This window comes from Malaclemys terrapin, chromosome 3 (genome assembly GCF_027887155.1).
Source record: "Malaclemys terrapin pileata isolate rMalTer1 chromosome 3, rMalTer1.hap1, whole genome shotgun sequence".
NCBI classification, from domain to species: domain Eukaryota; kingdom Metazoa; phylum Chordata; order Testudines; family Emydidae; genus Malaclemys; species Malaclemys terrapin.
This window is the reverse complement of record NC_071507.1, coordinates 10,695,566-10,721,224: the sequence shown is the minus strand read 5'-3', so window position 1 is coordinate 10,721,224 and position 25,659 is coordinate 10,695,566. Positions and strand designations below refer to the sequence as shown.

Here is a 25,659-nt window from a genome sequence, read left to right as displayed (position 1 = left end):
GCAACTCCCTCTGCTGTTTCCCTGCCTTTAGCCTGCTATCTAAACCCCTCCCCTGCTTTTAGTCTTTTCTGGCTCTCAGCTCCAGCTTGGAAGTCAGTCTTCTCCCCCAGGAACCTCCTACAGCTTCCTTCAAAGACTTCCTGCAGCATTGAGTCCCCCTGATCATTTATAGCCCCAGGTGCTACCCTGCCTTCTTAACTGGCCAAACTACGAGCACCTGCTTTGGCACAGGGAAGTTGGACCTTCCTTATTCAGAGGGGTCAGCTACCTAGTGACAGCATCAAAAGATACATCACATTTAGTGCATGAAAATTGAAAGTCTTAATTTTGTCTTCAAAAGCTTATGCTCTTTATTGTTTTTTTAATTGTTACCTTTTCCCTTTCTAAATAATAATAATTAAAAGCAAATATTTTGACCAAGAGGTGTGATCAATTCTCCATCATTCAGAGTCTTTAAAGTAAGATTGGATATTTTTTTTCCCCTCTACTTCAACCATAAATGGTAGGGTTTGATGCAAGTATCGCTGAGTAAAATTCGCTGGAACTGTGTTATGCAGGAGGTCAGACTAGAAGATTGTAACTGGGGATTAAAATAGCTGAAGCTATGTAATGCTAATGAGTGTCAAAGTTCCAAAGGCTTCAAGGTCTGGTTCAGAGAAGCCTACATAATTCATACAAAGCTCATTCAGCGTTCTCCTCACTTTTCTGACTGAAGAAATCACGCAGGATATCTCATGGAAATTGACTTTCTCATGAGATAACCTCTTCGGAATTTCCCCTTGGTCAGAGATCCCCCAAGATTAGCCTCTGTTATGGTAATTTGGTATTTCTGTTTCCTTCTGAGAGTAGGAAGTGGCCATGATATATGACAGCCTCCATCTTGGCCTACACACTGGGGACCAGATCAATGATCTCCAGGGCTAAAAGCACAAGCTGCTACAGCTTGAGCTAACAAGCCAAGTCTCTGTAACTGGGGGCTGTCCCAACTCATATCCTCCAGGGTTCAATACAGAGGGGGACCTGTAACATGCGGGTTACAAATGACACGTTATTTTAGATGTCAGACGTGCTTCTACAGAGCTCAACAAATGTTTGGTTAGATCTGAGTTTTGGGTCAAGATTTCAGATGATGAAGCTGGGCAGCTGGACAACCCAGTCATCTATGGAACCCAGCAAAGCTCTGGTGGGCCCCATACCAGCCCCATACAAACTCTGCCTGGCTGCTTACTCAGCTAACATTCCCCCTATATGTCCCTTTGTAGGGCCTTGTACTGACCTCCTCACCAGGGGTGAATTTCAGCTGAGGTAGGGCTTGGGCTCTACGTGAAGATTTACCTTTAGGGATTAGTGACTGGAGTGTGTATCTCAGTGTTTACATGTGTGTCACAGATTCCAAGGCCAGAAGGAACCACTGTGATCATCTGGTCCAGCCTCCTTCATAACACAGGCCAATGAACGTCTCCAAAATAATTCCTGTTTGAACTACCGCAGATATTTTAGAAAAAACAGTCAATCTTGATTTTAAAATTGCCTGTGATGGAGAATCCATCATTTGGGTAAGTTATTATTACTCTCACTGTTAAATATTTACACCTTATTTCCAGACTGATTTTGTTTAGATCAGTGGTTTTCAACCTGTGGTCTGCTGATCTTTGGGGGTCCACAGACTATGTCTAAGATTTCCAAAGGGGTCTGCACTTCTATTTGAAAATTTTTAGGGGTCCACAAATGAAAACAGGTTGAAAACCACAGGTCTAGATTCAACTTCTAGCCGTTGGATCTTGTTGTACTTTTATTTGGTAGGCTGAAGTGCCCATTGTTAAATATTTGTTCCCCATGTAAGTACTTACAGAGTGTGAGCAAGTCATCCCTTAACCATCTCTTTGTTAAGATAAATAGATTGAGCTCCTTGAGTCTACCACTATAAGGCATGTTTTTCAATCCTTTAATCACTTGGGTGGCTCTTCTCCTAACCCTTCCAGTTTATCAACATCCTTCTTGAATTGTGGGCACCAGAGCTGGACACACTATTCCAGCAGGGCTTGCACCAGTGCCAAATGCAGAGGTAAAATTACCTCTCTACTTCTGTTTGAGATTCCTTTGTTTATGCATCCAAGGATCGCAATAAGTCCTTTTGGCCACAGTGCTGCACTGGGAGTTCATGGTCAGCTTTTTATCCATCATGAACTCTTCAGAGTCACTGCTTTCCAAGACAGAGCCCCGCCAGCATGTAAGTATGGCCTGCATTCTTTGTTCCTTTGCCCATATTAAAACACACATGGTTTGCTTGCATCCAGCTTAGCAAGCAATCCAGTTCGCACTGCATGAGTGACCTGTCCTCTTCATTATTTACCACTCTGCCAATTTTTGCATCATCTGCAAACGTTATCAGTGATGCTTTTATGTTTTGACAATTTGCTCACTTATTTAGAAGGGTGTTAATAACATCAGAACATGGGGCCAGATCTTCATGGGGTATAAATCATGTGAATGTGGATTTAGGACTCTCAGTGTAGACACCCATTCTGGGATATCTAAGCCCATGGTTTTGCATATTTCCCTGAGTCTGACATAGCTCTTTAATTTTAGCATAGTCTGATCCATAATAATATTTGCCAGAAGTTTACCCTTTAGCAAGAGAAAGTGGGGGAAATTATTTGCACAAATGGAATGATAACAGATACTAAAAATAAATAACTGCAAGAACAAACACAGCCAGGCATTTACTTTCGTATATGTTTTGACAGAGGTCCATCTAGGCATGTGAATGAATTGTTCACTCATGTAGAGCTAACAATAATTGGACTCCCCATAAGAAAAATACCTGGAAAATATATGCCAAACCTATTTTTAACCATATTCATTGTCAGTAAATATTTACCTGTATTTAGTCCTTTGTTAAAGGCATTCCTCCCAGGTGATACAAATTTTACAGTTACTAGCTATATTAATAACATGAAGCCTGATCCTCCGCTGGTATCAATCAATAACATTCCATTGACTTCAGTGAAGCTACACTGGTTTATACCAGCTGGGGATCTGGCACATGTATTCTATTTTCTACTCCAGAACAGGGAGACATTTTCATCTCAGCATTCAGCTAGCTCCCCCAAACCAGGTCATTTCAAACAATAATCACATCACAGTTTGCTCGGTGTGAACCGCTTTTGTTCGGAATATTTCCCTGTCGCTTTAATTAGCATCCCAAATGGAAATCTTGTCTTGCCAGCCCTTACATACCGCTGATTTGCAAAGAGCCCCTGGACCGCATCCCTGGCTCCCTTTTCACACGTGGGTGGAAAATAACAAGGTATCACTGACACACAGGCTGACGAATGGATAATGGAAGCATAGATTCCGAGGTCTATAATTTTTAATAATTTTTAAACTAGCTACAAAATGTCAATCACGTCACAAACTGACAGGAGACAGAAATAATTTCATATTACATGCGGCAATGATATTTATCTCACAGTTGATCTAGATTTCAATCATGTAGGTTATTTTTTATTATTATTTTTCATTAAGTCAGCTACTAAACATCTCAGCGATTTGGTGCGCATAGCCCTAGGTAAGCAACAGAGAACTGTACTGATAACAAACCACACGAGGATAGCGACTAGTAAGATAGAGCCTTATAAAAATTACATCTCTTTGCATCGATTCCTATGGTAGTCGTTTCCTCCAAAAGATAAGTCTTCAAAAGCAACAGACAAACCCAATATATTACACCTAGTTCTTTTTGCCTTTGACATAGTTTCAGCCAAAGGTTCAGTTTTACTGGCAATGATGAAATGGTGAGTGCCCAATCCATCTTTTTTTCCATAATTAAAAAAAATTGATCATGGTTAAAAACTGTATATATATCAACAAGAAAAAAGTGGCACTACTGCATACTTGCTGGTATAACACAGTCCCAATACCGAGCATGCTTTTGTTGTCATTTGTTGATGTGCTACTGCCATGGGAAAAAGTCTTGTTTAAGTAGGAGTCTAGAAGTCTAGTTATTTCTCATGCATAAATGCATAAATCACATCACTTTTTAGTGCAATGCTTGTTATAGTTATATAATTCCACATTGTCTTATCATGAAATCATAACAGATGACAGCAATGGAGAACAGAAGACAGTAAGTTTAAGTGATACCCAAAGACAGGAGTATGGCAGTAGCTCTGTGGAATGTCACAGTTTTACAAGAACAATACTGTATATTTAAAGGTTAACAGCACAGTTAGCATTCCAACATTGTTGTCATTCAGCAAACATCATAAAAGAAAAAGAAAAAGAAAGCAACCCAAAAGAGAGAGAAACAAACAAACAAAAAAACCAACCAAACAATCCCCCCAAAACTTCAAAGTGAGCTACAGCCATCAAATCAGCATTATGTACAACCTTTGGAAAGAAAGATATCTAGAAAAAAATAATTACAAGTATCATTTTTGGAAAGCTGACAAACTACACAGGACAACATTTACAAGGGGGGCTGATATGTGCATGTGTGCAAACCTAGTAGGTAAATACCATGAGAAAAGCATGAAGAGACTGCCATCTGGGACAGTGCGAAGAGGAAAATGCACTACATGGCATTTAACCACTGCCCAGCATCTTTGTTGCACGTTGGTTGGCTTCATCAATCCTGGTTTTGTTGGAGTCAGCCTAGGGGAAAGGAAGGAAAGAAACAACTGATTACATAACAGAGAGAGAACATCTGCTTTGCTAAATATGTAGTAGAGTATTTCACCTATCGGGGCCCTCTCTGCTACCTACCTCTCTGCTTCCTGATCCTGGCCAACTCAGGAAAGGGAAGCTCAGAAATACCATGAAATTGGCTGTTCTTGTGTTTTTTGGGGCCCAACAGGAAGACAGACTAGATTGTAGATTGGGTCCCTTTTGACCTTAAACTGTGTGATTCTGCGACTAATAGAAATCACCTGTTTGCATGGAATTCCCACCCGAATTTGCAAGCCCAAGAGGTTCAGGTAAACTTTGAGTAAGCATCTCACATTTCAGGTTTTTCTCTGAGCTTCCAAATGCTAGGCCACATCCCTAGCGGGTGTGAACTGATATAGCACCATTGAAGTTAATGCTAGGAATCTGACCCAGTTTGAAATTCATCCATCAACAGTTGTCACAGATGTGCTGTTTTTACTGACGTGAGGCTGCGTTCATCTTTGATATTATATAAGCACGTGAGATGTCACGGATCTGGGCTCTGCCCTGGCTACATGATTATCTAAAACTTGTCCAGGCTGCCTATCACTTTTGTTTTTGTTGCATTGGCAAAGCAGCAGAGAGCCCATCAGGACAGAGAGCTAGATTGTCCTTTCATATAAAGCCATTGAGAAGAGACAAGTTTCTTTTGAAAATATATCAGACTGAATCCTCAGGCCAGAGCAGCATTTGCTGCACCTGTGGTGGGAAGGGAAGAGGAGGTATTATGCCACCTTTTCACCCTTCCCACAAGATCCACTGGCACTGGTGCAAATTAGAGCAGCCTCAAGGCTACTCTAATTTTCATCAGCAGATAATAGCACAAAGGGGAATTCAGAGAGACCAAGGATCTGGCCCATCAGTTCCACCGCATGCTCTGGTGTCAGATGTATACAAGGACTTACAATGCTCCCAATCCTTTACTCCTCACATGTGGTTGCACCTCAAAATCCCAATGAAGTTAATGGGAATGTCAGGCAGGATTAGGTCCACAGAAAAAAAGCAAAAAGATAAGATTTCTGGAGCCTCCTCGGACACCGGTTCTAAAAGACACACTCAGCGCACTCCCTGCAACCCTTTGTAGAGGGGTCTAGGTGGAAGGAAAGAGTCCAGGAATACAGGTTTCACCATCTTGGAGCTCCCTGGAATACCATTATAAGAACAGGATGGCAATTCCTTTTGAGAAATGTAAATATCATTTGAAATAAGCAGACTGGATCTCATTGAACACAGCAGGTTAAATTCATCCTTCATATGACGTTATTGTCGTCCAGGGATGGAGCCTGCCCAGTAAATTGAAAATTAGACAACTCCCCTTTTTTTTGGCACGGAGACTCTTTTTTTTGGATTGGATCCCCCTTTGACTGTGGCTTGTAGTAACTGCCCAGTCAGCTTTGGAGCTAAAAGAGCATTATCTAAACGGAAGTCGACCGGTGCAGCTGTATCCAAGTGGATGTTGCTAGGCCGACTGACAGCAGCTGAGGATCTAGTCCCAAATGATCTTCAGTGTCGACAGCCCAATGTATATAAATATGGGAAGCAGGGTTGCCAGCTGGGGCTGTGTGTATTCCTGGAGGTTTCATCGCATGACATAATCTTTCATTCAAGATTCATCTTTAATTCCTGGAGCCTCCAGGACAGTCCTGGAGGGCTGGCAACCCTCTGGGAAGGGTGAGAATGGCGTTACTGCTCTGTTGGCATTCATTTCAAATGAGCAAGTGTCCGTTTCATTGTATTAGCTCGGTTTTGTCTCAATGTTGCTTTTCATGATGACTATCCAGGTAGCAATATGGCGACACGTTTCTGTCATTTCAAGGTCTGGTCCTGCTCTGACTGGTGCCGACGGGAGTTTTGTCCGTCATTTGTGTGGCCGGAGAAGCGGGACCTAGGTTTATAAAGATTTCTGTATAGAACAAACCCCGGTGGAAAAATTGGTGATGCAGTCTGAAATCATGGGTCTTTCTGGAGCCTCTTTCTAGCTCATTCCCAGGTACAAACACGCTGAGGAAGAGAACTTTTACCTCTCCTGAACAAACCAACCACCTCTCCTGTTATGATTCTCCTGAGCGGAGGCTAGAGCAATGGGTTCTAGGCCTGGGTCTGCCACTAGCCGATTGGCTGTCCTTGGGCAAGTCACTTCCTTTCTCTGTGCTCAGTTTTCAGAGCTGCAAAATGGGGATACAGATAATCCAGCGAGCTAGATGAAAAGGCACTGGCTAAGAGTGAGGTAGTGTTATTTTACCTCCTCTGTAAAGCGTTATATCAGCGCTAGGTATGGTTTGTGTTTCTGCACCTTTGATAAAGTTGAGCCATTAATATTAGACTCGTCACCATTATCATGTTTTAGCCTTTGTAAGCTGATAATGACACGGTAGAATTCTTTATAAGCTATAGGTTAGAGAATGCCATGAATACTCCGATAACATTAATGCCTGACTCAGGCAATTGTGAAGATTTTAATGTACACTGAACCTATCTTTTTGGAAAGTGCATTAGTATTTCTGTGGTTTGCCTTTGTTTGTTAGCATCTACCGCGGTCTCCAATTTTCTGTGGCATATAAAATATGTTTTACTGAATTTGAGAGGTAAATACGGTTATCCCCTTTTTACAGGTGGGGAAACTGAGGCACAGAGTGGCACAGTGACTTGCCCAGACATGGGCCTTTCAAGTTCTTTTTAAAAGTGGCAAAATGGACATGCCGATAATCCTTTCTTTAGTGTTTGCTGCCTTGTGTCCCATAATTGATTTAACAAATGCTACGCAGAAAGATATTTTTAGTACAGTAATGAATGCAGAGCTACTTTGGTTTATCTGTGGGCCAGCCCCTCAGCAAGTGTAAATCTGCATAGGTCCTTTGACGTCATTGGAGCATTTGTGCTGGATGTGGATTTGGCCCCAGGGTATCTCTAGATATCTGCGTTTGTTCATGGCAAATGGTGCTTCTTTTGAAATGTTAGAATGCTGGAAGACCGTGAACAGTTTTCCAGGAAGTAACGGGAACAATGCCGGGGCAAGGTTATATTTCGTCAAAGACGAAGGCATGACAGTCTACTTGAAAATGGTAAAGGTAGCCATTGAACTCAGTGGGAGTCTTACAATTGACCTCAATGAGAGCAGAGGTAGGCCGAAGCAGAGCTCTTTTGAAAACCCCACCCCATATTTATGGCTCATTGTAACCCAAAGTCCTCTGGAGAATGTGTCAAATCTCCAGGACGTTCCTGAGTTTTTATACCTGGATCTCTGACTTAAGAGAGGGAAAGAGCAAAGGCTTTTATTTACCACTCTCCATAGTTGGATAGGTCAGTCAAGAGCTCAGTCCTCTGAGGTAGCTTCAGGTTGTTCCCAGATCCAGCTTAAGTCCAGTGCCGTATAAGCACCCAGACCTGGCATTGCTGTGAACCTCTGCTTTTACAGAGAGTGGCAGCAGGGGGATTTTTAATGACTCCAAGTGATCAAGGCTGCAGTTTCCCATCTCCTCCGAGTGACAGCCCCTTCAGCAGCACAGTGCCCCATACCACGAGGACAGACAATTAGTCCATTACTGACTCATGGGGAAGAGTCCTCCCTACTGAATTACAATCACCACTTCCAGGAGCACCTGGGTTTTCCCTCGAAGTTGACCTAAATATTAGCAATCACATAATGCCCCGTGTCAGTTTTCCTCACTCCAGAAGTGTGAAGTTTTACAGGTGGTGCCGTGAAAACGATCGGGCGTTTGTCGGTGTATCCCAGCTCCTTTTCTTTATAAAGTTTAGATTGCTGGTCTGATGTAAATGTGTCTTTTACATAACCTGACCCACCCTGATGTCTGTCACAGGTGCAGTCACTGTCATCAAATCACGAGGCCCTTCATTCATTGCTTCATGGGCTTGCAATCTGACACGGAACATCACAAAGTGCTACATGTCCCAGAGTGTCCGGGTGCAGGAACAGTTTGAGAGCCATTGAACCAAACTGTCAACCCTGTATTTAATGGAAACCACTTCAAGCCAGGGGGTGCGGCAGCCCCCCTAGTTCCAGCACTTATGCCTGAGTGCGATTATGTCTTGCACTTGGCTCTCTGATTTAGTCGATGGAAAAGCACGTGTAGCCACTTCGCTCCCTATTGGCCCCCCAAATGAGAAGGCTCAGTAGTGCAAGTTATTCCGGCTTAGGTCAGCATTAACTCCTTGGGCCAGATCCTCAGCTAGTGTAAATCTCCATTGAAGTCAATACAGCCACAGTGATTTACACTACTGAGGTTCTGCCCCCTCATTTTCCTTTCAGTTCCTTTCAGGAGATCTGCCAATACAAAGGCAGGAACTATGTGGATCTTCGGATGTGAGGCTGCTAATGGAGTCTTAGTTAACCATGGAAGTTGCTGTCAGCTCTTTGAATGGAAAAAGAGACCCAAACTCCAAAGATCTGCAGTACGGGTCTGGTGTTGGAATGGTGGCCCTGACATTTAGCAGGCATGGTTTTAATAGTGATTTCAAATGTAATATTGATTATTTGTATTGTAGTAGCACCCAGAAGCCCCAGTCAGGGAGCAGGACCCTTATGTGCCAGGCACTGTTTACATACCCAATGAAAAGACAGTTCCTGCCTCAAAGAACTAACAATCTCAGGTTCGGATGAGACGTTGTGTGCCATCACCATGCTAAGATGAGGCCCCATTCTCCTCTATGGGAGTTATTCCCATGAAGGAGGATGGGAATTATAGGTCTTTCATGGAGTTTCCTTTGAATTCTTCCATTGGAAGGGGGGGGATTTAACCTCCCCTACCCTGGAAGTGCCAGAGGGTTCAGCCTTCACCCCAGCGCCAAATCTGGAGATGTCTGAGGACTTCTACATTGCAATGCACCCTCCTTCCCCAATCCCCAAGCTCCTGCAGGAGCCATACGGGGCTATGCTGTCCCCCAACTGCTGCTGCCCACAGCGCAGAAGGGCCAGCGGCACAAGTTATAACTGGAGACTCGTCAGCACAGGGGTAGCCAACCTGTGGCTCCGGAGCCACATGCGGCTCTTCAGAAGTCAATATGCGGCTCTTTGTATAGGCACCGACTCCGGGGCTGGAGCTACAGGCGCCAACTTGCCAATGTGCCGGAGGGTGCTCAACCCCTGGCTGTACCACAGGCCCTGCCCCCACTCCACCCCTTCTCGCCCCCTCCCCTGAGCCTGCTGTGCCCTCGCTCCTCCCCCTCACCCCCAGAGCCTCCTGCACGCCACGAAACAGCTGATCGGGAGGTGCAGGGAGGGAGGAGGAGGTGCTGATTGGTGGGGCTGCTGGTGGGCGGGAGGCACGTGGGGGGGGAAGCTGATGGGGGGCTGCTGACGTATTACTGTGGCTCTTCGGCAATGTACATTGGTAAATTCTGGCTCCTTCTCAGGCTCAAATTGGCCACCCCTGCTTTAGCAGCATGCACTGCTTTGTCCTAAGGATTTTTTTTGGGGTGGGGGTGGGGGAGAATCTGGCAGAGATCTGCCAGCTCCTGGGCCCAGCTCCCTCTTCCCAGAGCCAAAAAAAAAATGGGTCTCTGCAGAGTAACTGCTGAAGGGTCTCTGTGGGGTTGGAGGTGGGGAATTGGCAGGATGCTTCAGATGAAGGCTTGCAGAGAGGAGTGTGTGTGTGTGTGTGTGTGTGTGTGGTGGGGGGGGGATGGCATTCTGTCTGGCACTGCCTGCGGGACAATGTGACTTGTTAGGATTAGTATGGAAAAGTTGTTAGTCCAAGAGGCAAATGAGCCCTCACCTTCTCCATGATCCTGTCAATTTGGCGATTCTGTGTGTCAATCTCGTTGCCCATATCCAGAGCCATGTGACGGAGATTTCCAATGATGCCGCTGACCTGCTCAAGGTTTTCGTCCATTTCACCTTCTCGGTCATCATTTGTTACCCTGTGAGGGAATACGCAATTCTTTTGAGTGGAGATGGACTCAACCAGTCTGGGTACCTATGCAGCTATCCACCGGCCCTCGTCCATTCAGCCCTGCCAGCTACTACCCATCCCTGCATCTCCCTTCACTTTGGAGCTGTTCAACCTTCCTCTGGGCCATTCACCATCAACCACTCTAATCCCACCACTGCCAGAAGTACTGCTCTCAGTGCTGACAGATTAAGTCTGGGCTGTCACTACCAGCTGTGTTGCCTTTAGTGATGGTTCTTCTGAGCATTGCTACTCTTGGACTTGAGGTTTTGCCTATGAGTGAACAGAATATTTGGGAGCTACCCATGGGGTGCTGAACAAAGAGAGCCCATCCACCTGTTACCTATGCCTAACTCATGATGACAGTGCTGATCTGGCAGATTTGAGACTAATCAAAGCACCACGGAGGAGCTTTTGGCTTAAATGATGAATTTTTAAGTAATTAAAAAAATAAACAAGTGCATCAAATTTCTCTTGGATTCATCAGCGTCAGTATAAATTTCCCCCATTAATCCCATCTGATCTTTGCAGCTTAATGAGAAAATTCTAACTGGTGGTGAGCAGACCTTGCAAAAGAACTCAGCCACTAAGTCTTGAATTATGCATCAGCTCTAACAGTTGGCCAGTTATGCAGGGAGTTACTGGTCAGTGATTCAAACACTGGAAAAAGCTTGGCCCCCTTGGAAAGTGACTGCTTTTCACCATCTCCTGTGTTTCTTAATGGATCACAAAAGGTAGCAGATGGATAACCCTGAAGGCAGATGTCTTCCGTTTATCCACAGAATAAATATGGTATAGGCAACAGCAGCATAAGCTTCCCCTGTGATATTCCACCACTGTGCCACATGCCTGACTTGGAGGGGATGCCCTCTAGGGGTGAAAAGTTAAATGGAAGTCTCAGTGTACTTAAATGGCAGCTGGGTCCCATTGTGGTCAACATCATAGAAGATTACGGTTGGAAGAGACCTCAGGAGGTCATCTAGTCCAACCCCCTGCTCAAAGCAGGACCAATTCCCAACTAAATCATCCCAGCCAGGGCTTTGTCAAGCTGGGCCCTTAAAACCTGTAAGGATGGAGATTCCACCAGTCCCATCACAGTACACACATCTCCCTTCATCCCAGTATCCAAAAAGCAAGTGGTTAGTAGTTATCAGAAGAATATTTACCTATTAATCTAGTTACCTCAGTCTTCATAGAGCAAAGCTTTGCATACTGGTAGGCCTTTCTGTGGAGCAGCTGTCATTATGAACTTAACTGATAGCATTGCCACCTACATATCTGTTTTATAGACACTGTAGTCAATATTTACTTATCACCGTCTCCTTAGCTAAAAGAGAAGGTTAGCAGGTGGGAAGCCAACTCAGCACGTTTTTCTGTTACCGGTGGATTTCATTTCAGCACCACATACCCAGAGGTGGCCATTACATGGCAACATTAACCTGCAGTTAGTGTAACACAGCATCCCAGATACTGCACTTTGGCCCCAGTTCAGCAAGGGGCATCAGGCTGTACATAACTCTAAGCTTTGGGTAGTTCCACTGAAGACAACAGCACCACTCATGTGCTTTAAGTTAGGCACTCGCTTGAGGGCCTTGTTGAGAGGGAGTCTGCACCGCTATTCATTTAGGGAACATCTTCATAGTACGCAACGTGAGCCTTCCACCCTAGGCTGACAGACTGGGGCTGGTGGGGCTCATGGTCCCATCCTAAAGATCGCTGTGCAGGTGTTGCACCATGGGCTCTGGAGCCTAGGGAGTGGTGTGGACATCAGAGCCTGTGCTCCAGCCTCTAGCCCAAGCCACCACTTCACAGTGCTGTCTAAACAGCCATTCTTGCAGACCTAGTGTGAGCTCTGCTAGCCCAAGCCTGTCCACCCAGGCTGGGAGGTTGGGTGTAGACGTACCCTTAGATAGAAAATAAGGGGTTTTAAATGTGGTGGTGCACTCCAGTGCTGATGCTCAATGATAGCCACTAGGCAGCTTGGAACAGTAATAATAAATTGGCATTTATAGGATACTTTTCATCTTCAAAGTACTTTGCAATCATTAATTACTTAGGACCCCCCCCCTTTTTTTTTGCATAGTGTTGTGCCCATGCAGAAACCGTTAAAGTCAATGGGGACCATGTGGGCACAGAAGTCCACCCATGTGCTACACTTTGCAGGTTCAGTGCCTAGTAGTAGCAACTTCTTGGTCAAGTAATTATCATCATGAGTCCCATTTTACAGCTGGGGAAACTGAAGGAGAGAGATTAATGGCCACTCAGTGTGGGTAGGTAGGGCCTGATTTTCAGATCAGCCGAGCACCCACAAGTCCAACTGAAGTCAAAGGGAGTGGCTGGTATTCAGCACCTCTGAAAATCACAGAGCGCCAACTAATCAGTAGAAAATGTTGGCCTAAGTAACTTCCCCAGTGCCACAGAGTGAATTAATGAAGAATACAGGATTTTGGACCATATGGAAGAAATCTAAATATATCAGCACCAGGGAAAATAGAAAGAAAACTGGATAACAAGGCTCACCTGCGGATAAAGCCACCGCTGATGGCCATCTGCTCCCGCTCATCCACAACACGTGCAGGCTGGCTGGCTACAACCCCATCTTGATTATTGCCCCAGGCTTTTTTGTAAGCATCACTTGATTTAAGCCTATGCAAAAAAGAGGGTGAGCAACAAAGCACCAAGTAGAAAGAGACAAGTGCAAAAATCTTTACTTCTCCAAGCTAAGAGCTACATCAAGCAAATGAGTTTTAAGATAGAGGGGCATTTATCGTATACCGATATATCATAAACCTCAACAAAACTTTTTTTTTTTCACTGCCACAACAACTAGAGTGCTCCAAGATTTCGTTTCCAATAGAGCGAATTGCAATTGTCGAGTCTGCAACATTGCACACTGGGTTTTGGAACAAAAAAACAAAACAAAACAAAAAAGAATAAAAATAACGATAACGGGGAGAACGTTCAATTGTATTACACGTGTGTACTTCGACATAAAACACAGAGGACACACTGGCAGACAGACATAAAAACAAAACTGCCAAATATAGTGTGTACATCACATCACAGCAACACACTGGCTTAGAGAAAAATAGATTAGGCTAGATTTTAACACATTCTCATGCAAAAGAGTCCTTTTTAAAAAAATATCTGTGGCATAGTGGGCATCTCAGGCCCTAACCTTTCCAATGTTTTTTAAAGTATATAGCGTTGTGGGAGGAGGGGCTTGGTTTTAGCGTTTGAGTCAGTGAGTGTAATTTCATTAGATTTCTAAATAATATATCGGTACTTGAAAATAGTAACCATACATCGACAGTTGATGTACAAACCTTTGTCCACAGAGACAAAAAGTAAAATAGGCAGAAGTGGGATGAGTGCAGGAGAAAAGAAATACAGGCAAACTAGCATCAGAAAGGGAAATTCCTCTACACTTTCTTCATGCACCAGCTACAGGCATGAATAAGAAGTGAAGCATTCTCATTAAGCACAACTGCCCCAGTGGTTCATCATACTCTTAATGCACCAGCAGTAACAGCCTTCACAATGAGCAACGCCCAGGCAAAAATAGATCTTGGCCTTCTTCAGGAACCTGAAACCTCAGGACTTAAAAAAAGATTGCCTTCCGACAGGTCATTTCTTTAGCTTATGCAAACTTTCCAAGAGCCATTTTTGACTGAGCCGCCACATGAGAAAAATTAAAATCCAGGCATACCGGCAGTGGCAGATATTAAGATGTGCAGCATACTTTGGGTTGTTCTGACACGAAAGTGATCAGAGGCCTTAAATAGTGGAAATCGTGAGCTTTTGGGGTCTGTAACCAAAGAACTTCATTTTGTTCCAGAAATTGAGCTGTTTTCAGCCAAGCTCTTGGGAATGACCAATTCCAATTTCCCCTGTTCTGCACACGCCTATGACTGTGCGTGAGAAACAGCCCTGCAGTTTGCGCTTTTGTGGAGGGAGTGAACAAACTTTAAGATGAATTGGGGAGGTTACTGAACTAAGCTTTAGATACTCCCATCATGTAATTCCACACTCCCTGGAGCTGCCAGGAATTTGTTTTGTGCAAAGATGTTACATACCAAAAGGGTATCGATAAAACAGCATGGAAGGGGATTTTCCAGAGAGTCATCAATTCTGCTGTTTTTACCTCTTAGAATTTAGTAAGACAAAAGAAATTGAGGGTTTTTTGCTAGGTGAAATGTATGATACACCATCATTTCTGGAAATGAATTAGGGAAATGTCTCTAAACAGGGCTAGTGATTATCACCCCAAATGCTGCACATAAGAGTTATTGCTATGCATTTCCTTTTAGACCTTTGCCACATGCAGAGAGTAAGATATCTCCAGTGAGTTCTTAGATCCCACCCAGAGCCTCCTCCCACACTTTTTTGTGCATGCCAACCTCCCATCCAAAATCAATCCTGGCCCCATTGCGGCCAATGGAAGTTTTACCATTGACTTCAATGGGGCCAAGATTTCACCCAATGAGAATTTTGGCTACTAAAGGAATGTAGGAATGGGCCCTAAATTAGAACACATGGTTCATTGAACATTATTTACATGTAGCAGGGAATTATTATATGTGAAAGCGTCTCCTCATTTATGGCTACCCAGGAAAAGGAATTGTGGGAACATGTTGTAGTGGTGTTGGTATTTAGGCCCTTAGGCCTCGTGTCTGGCTCCATGTGTTACTTTGAAAAAGTAATCTCAATTAGTAGTACAGTGACACCTTTAAAAAATAATACGTACCACCCCCCAAAACCTGCAGGATCCTTTCTGTATGCACTCAGGAGAGTCCATGGTACTGCCATCACCGTGAAGTGGTAAATATTTGAGGGCCAAATTCTTAGGCAGTGTAAACTGATACAGTTGTGTGGGTGCCAATGGAGCTAAGCTGATTCACACCAGCTGATGATCCGGCCCTGAGTTTTTAATGGCTGTCCTGACAGATGGTACAGTCAAAAAGTCAAGATTTACTGCAATATCCCATGGGATTTTCTGTACTTAAAGGGCTAACTTGTGGCATAGGGTTTGCAGCCGATTCCCTCCCCAACAGGAACTCCCAGAGGCATTGTTCCTATCTCCGGTACAATGACTCCAGGAGAGCTGGGAAAATGTGGCTGTTGATCTACCCTGTGAAAGGAAACAACATGTGTTCCTTCCCTGCAGCTCCACACCCCAGTGCAGAGGGGAGGCAGGGCTAGAACCGAGACTCCACACCAGTGCTAGAGTCCAGGTGACAGGTAGCCCCTGCATAGGGCATATGGGCATCTCCTTGAGTTCTCTCCCCAACACCACCTTGTGCACCCAGGCAGGGTTAAATATACTCTGGGGCAACATCTATACCGGAGTGGGTATTTATACCTTTAGTGCCGCAAATCAGAGTAAGAAAATTGACTTTTTAAGCTCAACCACTGCATTTATGTCCCGTTCCCCTCTTTCAAACAAATACCAGTATTACATTTCCTCTCAAGAAATTAACTTTAAAAGAGAAAAATGCCAATCCTGCTGTTCTTATGCAGGGAAAATTCCCAGGGAATTCTAGGGGAGTTTTGACCAGTTTTGCCTGAGTAAGAACAGCAGTATGATAAGACCCCAGTTGTGAACTAAATCAAGCCCCTCAGAAGACTGTCACATGATATAATCACCCCACCCTCAGTGAAACCTTTGGGTTGCTTAATTATAAATGTATTCTTCATAACCCTCTCTTCTCAATAACCTTCAAATGCCTGACTGCATGCTAGATCTTTTATCATCGAGAAATCTGGTCTTTCCAGTGTATTTCCTCACTTCCCTACCCATCCAACCACAGATCACATTTTTCTGCTGCATTTGAAACAAACTTCGTTGTACTCGGATAAGAGTTTCATTTGAGTGTGACGGCATGCAAGCAAACTAGACACATTTCAACATTTCTGCTTAGTGTACGCTCTACCCAATGGCGAGAAATTTTGTATGACCAGTTCAGTGGTTCTAAAATTTGATTTTTTACAACAAGATAATAAATACGGTAGGTTGGGATCAAATTGCAAAACAACATGTCTCTTTCAAGATCATGTCAAGGGAGATATCTGCTGAGCAATGAGAAGATAGTGATTTCTCGTCCATAATTGTTAGAGATATTTGTCCCAAATGACCTCTTCTGCAAGTTTGAGCTATGCGTCTTAAAAACTTTATTAAGCTTGATCATGACAACATGCATTTTAAAATTTAGGGTCTCCAGAAAAAACAGCCCTGATGTTACCATGATATTTGACAACTAGGTAGCAGTCCCACAGAGTACACTTTCTGTAAAATGTTGAAACTTTTATCATTAAAAGGTGTTTACAGTAAAGTTTTCACTGCAGTATGCCTGATTTTAATGCATCTACAGTAATTCCCACTGAATTGTCTACACTATGAGATGAATGCATTGGAACCAGAATCGTTCTATCTGCATGCCACATGCTCATCCTGTCCATGTGTCTAGCAAGGATGAGCGTCACAAGGCTTTCAAGATCGGCCTTGAGTGCTCAAAAAGATTCAGGCAGGCAGGCAGCACCTACTTGTTACATGGACAGACACAAAGACCACAGAATTTTCCTAGGTCCGTCAAATTCTTTTCTGCTTCTTTCATGTCCTTATTGATTTGGTCCATTCCCTCTTCGATGCGTTCCAGTTGTTCTGATTAAACACAAGTATTTTATCCCCACAGAATGAAGCAGATGGAAAAGGACAAAGAAAAAAAAGACAAAAAACTTCAGACATTCACTGTGACAAAAAACTGGACACCACATAGCAGAGCCGGTACCCAGTACCTACTTGTTACAAGGACATATGAAAAGGCCACAGCATTTCCCTAAATCTTTTAAATTTTTCTCAGCCTCCTTCATGTCTTGGTTGATATGGTTCATGCCTTCTTCAACACGATCGAGTTGTTCTGGTCAGGACAAAGGGATGACAGCATGGAATGAATTGTATTTTTGTTGCTTGTTTGTTTGTCTTCAACAGAACATGAGAAATGACCATGGGAAACTGAATTAATAGCAATATTACAATGCATTAATCTGGGCTGATGCATTGCTGCTGGGATGTATGCCAAGCTAGATGCTGAAGTATGATGCCTTTTACTAACATAAGTAGAGTAAAGCAAAACAAAGCAAAAAAAAGAGAGAGATGTTTGAAATATATTAAACAAGATGTAATGATGTAGAAAGAAAACACGATCATAATCCTGAAAGTCCAGAAACATAATACAGTACATCCACTTACTAAGACACCAATGACATCCAAGAAAAAGAAAGAGATAGGGTTATCATCTTGCATTTATGCACATTAATAAAAGAGAGAGTCTCATTCAATGGAGAATACCTTAATTACTTACACTTACAAATGCCTTTAAATTAGATGATTGACAATGTAACTGGTTTGATTTGTGGGTGAGTAAGTGAGGGAACAGTTAGTAATGATGTTAGGGTTGGGTGTGAGCTGTCAAGTTAAGACCTATGTCCAGGTACACATTTTTACAGAGACTGGGGGAGTTGAGATCCAGAAACTTGGTTCTGGTCCATCTCTAATCAGAAAATTCTCCTCTCTGGGATTCTGTTGTAAGTCAGTAATAACGCTGCTGGTGTCAAGGGAGTTATGCAAATCTAGAGACCTGGACCAATGCTCATTGAAGATAATGGAAAGATTCCAGTTGACTTCAATGGGCTTTGTATTAGGTCCCTCAATGAAGTTCACAACAATTTGTTATGCCACTATAATTCCATTTATTTTAATGGAGTTACTCCAGATTTGCATTAGAACTAGTGAGTGAAGTATCCAGCCCAATAACGCGGTTTATACAGACACTGTGCTGCTTCACTAACATCAATGGAGGTCTTGTCTACACTAGGGCTGAATTTGCTGCACGTTTTTCTAGGTGACTCTGTGGCTGAGAATAATTTCACATAGTCATTTCTTTACTGAAACTAAAGCTGAAAAGAAAAAGTCCAAAGCAGCAATATGCCGTAATGTAAAATCCTAGGCCCAGGTCCTTAGGTGCTGCAAATAGTCATAACTCCATTGAGATCCTGGATCTTAACTTTGACTTCAACGGAGTGATGCCATTTTGCACCAGCTGAGGTTCTGGGCTTTCGTTTTCTTTTAAAGGGAAAGAAGTATCGTGTGTTGGACAAAAATTACTTTTTTAATCCATCAAAACTTTTAGTCAATTGAAGCAATCCTGGCTATACACAAACAAGGAATGATTAACAATGGTTACAAAGGTTGAATTCACATTTCCTGCATTGGATAGAGAAAATACATCCAGACATTTCCAAGTGTTAGATCTGAGGGGGGAAAAAAGGACTACAGAACACAAAAGTGCAATAGAAGTCTAATGTGATGCCTGAAGTTAAATGGACCATGTCAACATAAAAATAATATATTTTAGAAACGAGAGCCCAGTCATGCCTCCACTGAAGTCAGTGGAAATCTTCTATTGGCTTCAGTGGGAAGAGGAGCAGACCTCATTTCTTCCTTGAGTTTCTGATAACACTTTGAGATTAAGGTTTTCAAAGTTTCCTAGGGTATTTGGATTCTCATATCCCATTACAATTAATTTAATGTATTTTAATCAATTTTAATGGGAGTTGGGCATTTTACCCATAATCTCAGCCCCAATTATTTAAGATGAAAGAATTCTAAACATTGAATTTACCATTCAGTACATACACTATTTCAATTTTTTCAATTTGAAAGTGAAAGTAGGTGTGTCAACAGGCTGTATGTTGGTTTCACTTTTCTTGGTCTCATCCCCTATTAGGATGTTCATGTGTTTGGGTTCCCAGCAGTGCGGGGAACCAGTGCCGACTCCAGGCACCAGCGCAGGAAGCAGGTGCTTGGGGCGGCCAATGGAAAGGGGCGGCATGTCCGGGTCTTCGGGGCAATTCGGCGGCGGGTCCCTCAGTCCCTCTCGGAGGGAAGGACCGGCCGCCGAAGAATGAAGTGGCGCGGTAGAGCTGCTGCCAAAGTGCCGCCGATTGCGGCTTTATCTTTTTTTTTTTTTTTTCCTTTGCCGCTTGGGGCGGCAAAAAGGCTGGAACCGGCCCTGAGGGGAACTGTCTGAATCTAAATTAAACCCTACATTTTGGGGCCTAAATTACCTGACAGTGTTCTTTAGAATACACTTCACAAGGTTCAAGAATTAAACATTGATATGAAAACCTGAGCAACATATTTCACCCGCTTTGTCAAATAAAACTGTTGAATGAAGAACCAAAAATAAAATGGTATTTTGCTTTGAGAAACAATATAATATTGATGTTGAGGCTTAACAGAAGCTTTGCTCTGACAGTTATCATTAGAGTCCTCACATACTGAACTTAACTATCTTACTTGATCATCAGTTCTGTTTTAAAGTGGCACTTTGGTTGGAAAAGTGACCATGTGATATAAAAATGGCATTTCTGCTCACCTGCTCTGCTCTCTGGGTATTCAAAGTCCTACCTGCTGCTGACTATTTGGCTAACCCTCTTTAGCTCTGAACAGCCCTGACAGCTATGGGAGTGTGAGCTGGATTCTATTCTGACTCGTGCATCATGTCAAGAATTGCTAGTTAAGTCCCAGTTATGGGTTACTTATTACTGGTGATGATGAAACAACTGGACTTGCTGATGCCAGACGGGGCTCTCAGTTAGAAGAACCATCTTTTTACTTGAAAATGTTGACATGGCAATCGTTGAGAGAGGCAATCCATACAGAACCTTGTGGTGCCATTTTTACAGTTACTTTTCAGAGGATAACTGCATATATGTTCTTCACATAATTTGACCAGTAGAAAGCACTGGGGTAAGGCAGCAAGTGTCAATCACAGATCAAATATGAATGATGAACCTTGAGAATGATCCTGCATTCCTCACGCAGGCAAACACCCTCTGAAGTCAAGAGTAGGATGGGGCCTTTGAACTTTTACTCCCAATAGATTCCCCATAATGTCTGGTTAGGCAAGGCTTAACAGAAGGGTGTATTTTATATGGCTCAAGGACTTATCTTTAAATGATACTTCTCACCTCAGCTCTGCTTTAATTTATCATACTTCAGTATTTGTGAGTGTGCTGCTGTTTGTGATTTCACTTGATGGCAGCTTTCATCAGAGCTTATGCTATTCCCGAGGAACAAAGGGACGCACAGGCAATCCGTCTTCCATTAAGGGAAACCTCATCAGTCCAAAAAGCCTGTATTGCACTAGAAGCCCAGCAGTCTAGACGTCTGGCTGCTCCTTCTAAAACTGCTTGTTTAATTTAAACCTAGCAGGCCAGATTCTTGGCTGAATTAAATCAGCCTAAGTCCCAAGGAGCAATGCCAGTTTACACAAGCTGGAGGTTGGGCCCCCAGGCAAGATGGATAAACAGACTCTTGATCCAGATCACCACTACAGTGGAATAAAAGTGAAGTGGGGTTATGGTGGGTTACGTTGGTATAACAGAGATCAGAATCTGGCCCAGACTGTTTTTTTTTTAATTGATACAGAATTTGATGGCTAACAAAAGGTGAATGTCATATATATTTAACTGGTTTCCCCTAATCTACCATTCTCTCTATTGTACTAAATCAGCTGGGACAGAGGCTATGACAATTTGTACTAGCAAAGAGTCTGTTCCCAAGCGGTTTAGTGTAACAGACTCTCTGTCTCAAAGGGCTATAAATGATATGAATTCCAGGAATCCAGTCTGGAGATGATGACCACACAGATCACCATGGCCAGAGCCTTATCTGAGAGAGACAAGGGTACAGTCTCCTAATAAGTGGAAAGAGACGGCAGCTCTCGACACTGGGACTGTCTGGTCAGTGAGTGTCATGGATGAATCCACAGGATCCTTGAAGTTTTGCCCCACAGTGACCAATGTGGTACAGATGGGAGGGAAGCCAGTGTCATGGCTAGTTCTTCAAAGCACTTCCCCCCTCCTGGTCAGCATCATGGTGTCGTGCCAAGGGGTAATTTGGGCCAGTTGTTGTTCTTCCAACTGTTGACGTCTCTGTGACAGCGTTGGCACCATCTGTGGAAAATGAGCTACAGCTGGGTGTGACTGGAATGCTGTCGGCGGCAGAATTCTGGCATCTCACTACCACTCCAAGTAGTCGCATGTAGGTACTGAAGGGGATGGGGACAAGATCGATCCCTGTCGGACGCCTCAGGTGGAGTTGCCACTGTTCTGTCCTCTTGGAGAGGACTGATTGGAGCCTTGGTAGTTATGTCAACACCTTCTCCAGCTCCGCCCTGAAAGTGGGCCAGCAGTTCCTTTTGCTCAGCTGTGTCAAAAGCTGCAAGGAGAGCAAGTAGTAGGAGCACTGAAATATGATCTCTGTCCATTGCCATGTGGAGGTCATCCAGTAATGCTGCTAGGGTTGTCTCCATACTGTGACCTGGTCTGAAGCCCAGTTGTGATGTATCCAAGGCAGTGGCAGATGTCACAGGTTATTGGAGCTTGGTTGTCACTGCTTTCTCAGCAATTTCCCCTAGAAATGGGAGAGGAGAGATGGTCTGCATCAAGGATTGGGTTTTTGAGGTCTGGTCAGCCCAGGGCATTTTTCAATGGGGTTGACAGGTTCTCTTCTCTAAAGGGTTGATGAGTCCTGCTTGCTGTTGGGCAGATTTGTTTAATGCTAGCTTTCACCATGCAAGAGGGGCAAGGATCTGGTTTCCAGGTGGTGGCAGCATACGTATTCTAACCATGTCTGATGGGGCCAAACACAGTCAGGCATAGTAGAGCAGCTAAAGCCATCTGCTCTGATGTAGATTTTTTTCTTCTTCGTGGAGTTCATCTGGGTGATCTTATCTGTGGAGTAGGAAGAGAGCTTTTCACAGAGGCCAGTGCTCGTGTCCGACGTTTGCATTACGCAGTTGGGTTGATTAACCTGTTTGCTTGGTACAAGGGCTCTGCTGGCTGTGTGTTTGTGGCTGCAGTGGCAGAGAGGGTTTGGCTTCCTTTACTGGGGCAGTGCATTCCCAGTGGCTGACAAATGAGAGACGTAGGCATTCATCTGTCTTGTCTTGGGTGAAACCTTTGTGTGTGAAACCCAGGCCTTCCTTCTGAATGGTACATCTTGCTGTCACTGAAGTCAATGGGAAAACTTTCCCTGGCTTCAGCAGAAGCAGAACCAAGCCTGTTATTTCCCTCTGCAGCATACTATGCAAGTGAATCACTGCACCCATCGTCAAGGATGGTAGGGCTGAGATAGCCCTGTCTGAGGATGCTATCCAAGTATGGTGCTCCTGGGTGAGAAAGGGCACTCTCTCCACTTGGAGGGTGAGAACTACAGCTCTGGGAACGTTGTCCTTCCATTAGGCTGATGGGTGAGAGCCAGGTTTCACTTCATAGCCCCATTGCCCACGGTCAGCTTAAATTGCGAGGAGTGATATCAAACTACTTTTGAACAAGCGCCCTATAAATACAGCTGCATTGTAACATATTTTTAAAGTTAGCATCTGTTGGAGAAATAGTTAAGGAATGACAGCCATTGTCATTGCACAAACAATCCATTATTGCACCCCAGATTTGGAGTTTAAGATTTACATATACTATTTGAATGATATGACAAATAAGGAAACTTCCATTTGTGGGTTGGGGGATCTGGCTTGGGCTGTATGGGGAACATTTTCAAAAGCACTTAAGTGACTTAATAGCTTAAGTCCCATTTTCACGTGATTTAGGGCCAAGTTTTTAAAAGGTATTTTGAGCGTCTATAGATTCAGACAGTGCCTAGAGGGATTTTCAAAAGCACCCGTGGCAGCTTACTCATGAGTCATGACCCAGGGGATTGAGGTACCTAGGTGCTTTGGAAAATCTTACTAGCCGCCTGTCTGCCTAAATGCCTGGCCCTAAGTCATTTCTGAAAATAGGTCTTAGGCTGTCTAGTCACTTCAGCCCATCTCCTCAGTGGTATTCAGAGCCTAACTCCCATTGATTGCAGATGTAATTTGGTACTTTCTGATGGAGTTTGGTTTGTAAAGCAAAATCTCAAGAAGCACCTTAAGCATGTATTTAACACCCTAAACGGAGAACACAAGAGTGCATTTCCTTTGCTTTTTCCTTGATGAGATCTACAACATGAGCAAAACAATGTGTAGTATCCTCTGGCTTGACCCCGGGAAGCATGGAGAGGCTGCACTCTTCACTGAAGTCAATGGGTCAAACTCTGAGGTCCTCATACCACCTAGGCCTATGCGCAGAGGGAACCCTACATGCAGAGAGCTCAACATATGCAAAAGGAGGTCCATTCACCTTTACTGCAGTGTCCGCTGTTCCCCTCATGCCCTGCAGAATGCACTAGGGCCTGCGAGGGGAAAGTGGGCAGGGTAGGGGAGTGGGGGAAGGAGCAGAATGTGCATCATTCTCCAGGAACCCTTCAGAGCTCAGGGAAGAAGATGATGTAATCTCTGGCCATGTTATATCCTAGCCCTCTCCTCTCACACTGGGCATGCCCCTTTAAGGGGTGGAAGAAACAATTGCTGGTGGTGGGAGCTCTATCAAGCAGTTCCATTGGAGTCACTGGTGGGCTGATGGAGACCCAGAGCTGCAGTTAAACCATGGGGCAGCTGAGTGGATGGGTGAGGGACCTTTAAGGATCCTCGGAGCCTGTGGATGGGGCTTGCAGCATATTCCATAGAGGGGAGGAATGACTGGAACAAAATCTCCAGAAGGAGAACCTCCTCTCCCTTTACATATCTTTCAGTGGATTTTCCCTGGGGAGGGGCAGTTTCTACTTATTCCTTACTGAGGCTAATCCCAGTGGCTTTGGAGGGAATATCTGGCCCCTCGGGAGTTTTGGGCACCAAGTATCTTTCTGAATCTATTAGGGCCTGATCTAAAGGCCATTCAAATCGTTGGAAAGATTTCGCTGACTTCAGTGGGCACTGGACCAGGCCCCTAGTTCTCACGGCAGTCACATTTCCTGGGGACCTATTATAACAAAGGGCAGGGTGATGGCCCGCCTTGCAGCAGCTGGCTGCAGGGATACAATGTGCTATGCAGCCTACTGGCCTGCAGACTAGACTGAACTCTTCCAGCCAAGAGGAGCTAGCCAAACTGCTTTTTACCCAGAAAACCATCTAAATACCTACTATTAAAAAGATGCATTGGCCTCATTCCTCTGCAGTGATGATCTCAAAGACATTTGCTTACTGATGCCAGAAAGTGAGTTCTGCTCTGTGCTATTGAAACTGAAGTTGGCTCAGAAGAATGTCTTTAGTAAGATGTCTACAACATCAAAGCAAATACGTTGTCTAGAAAACCTACAAACAGAAAAATCCAAAGGGGGTTGAGTGGTTGGAAAGATTAGCTATTCTGTTAGCCACCCGTTGGAAAGATCAATGTAATGTTCTTTGTCTAGATGGCAAATAATCTTAAGTAACTTGTGCTGTCGGGTCAGCTGAGAAAAGATCACACAGCTGTGTTAACAACTGCTTTCATTCATCTGATAATCTGCTGAGACATCCGTGAGTTATACACACTGCAGTAACTGTAGGGTTTTAAAAGCCATCAGAGGTATATTTTGCCCAATTACACATAATAAGTATATCAAAATTTAAAAAACAAGTTGCAGCAATTATTATTAGAACGAAACGCTGCTAAAAATGACACAAACATAATTAAAATGCATTTAACATAGTGCCATGATTACAATATTTGGTTTGCAACATGATCAGTCTCTTTTACTTGAGAAAGCTGTAATCTATAATTACCAGAGTAATTTACTGAAGCACTTAAAACATGACCATAACCATTTTAAGGAAGCTTTTATGTTGTCTGTCTTTCCAGTTGTATTGACTGGCTGCGTACCTGATCATACAATGTCCATGTACATTCAATGGGAATTTAGTACTGAGATTCTAGGATTATAAAGTGGTCAAATGGCCCAATCCTGCAACCCTTATGTATGTAATCCTTGCTCAAGTGAGCAGTCAATGGGACTACACACATGACTCAGGACTGCTTGTATGTATAAGGCTTTTCAGGATCAGACCTAAATGGCAGAGGTCTGAAAACAAAGAATATTCAAGAGACAAAAATATGGTGAATG

At 43.7% G+C, this 25,659-nt stretch overlaps 1 protein-coding gene across 2 annotated transcripts in view; it reads right to left on the bottom strand.

Moving 5' to 3' along the window:
• Nucleotides 1-3,355: 3,355 nt before the first annotated feature.
• Nucleotides 3,356-25,659, bottom strand: part of SNAP25 (synaptosome associated protein 25) — a 97,508-nt gene continuing 75,204 nt past the window's right edge. The window contains exons 5-8 of one of the 2 annotated variants that reach the window (XM_054024135.1): nucleotides 17,416-17,533; nucleotides 13,137-13,262; nucleotides 10,443-10,587; nucleotides 3,356-4,656 (exon numbers count right to left, since the gene is read on the bottom strand). In XM_054024135.1, coding sequence (XP_053880110.1) covers nucleotides 4,588-4,656; nucleotides 10,443-10,587; nucleotides 13,137-13,262; nucleotides 17,416-17,533 — 458 coding nt within the window. In that variant the 3' untranslated portion in view covers nucleotides 3,356-4,587. Of the gene's footprint in view, nucleotides 4,657-10,442; nucleotides 10,588-13,136; nucleotides 13,263-17,159; nucleotides 17,278-17,415; nucleotides 17,534-25,659 lie in introns of both variants that reach the window. The other variant, XM_054024134.1, reaches the window with a different exon arrangement.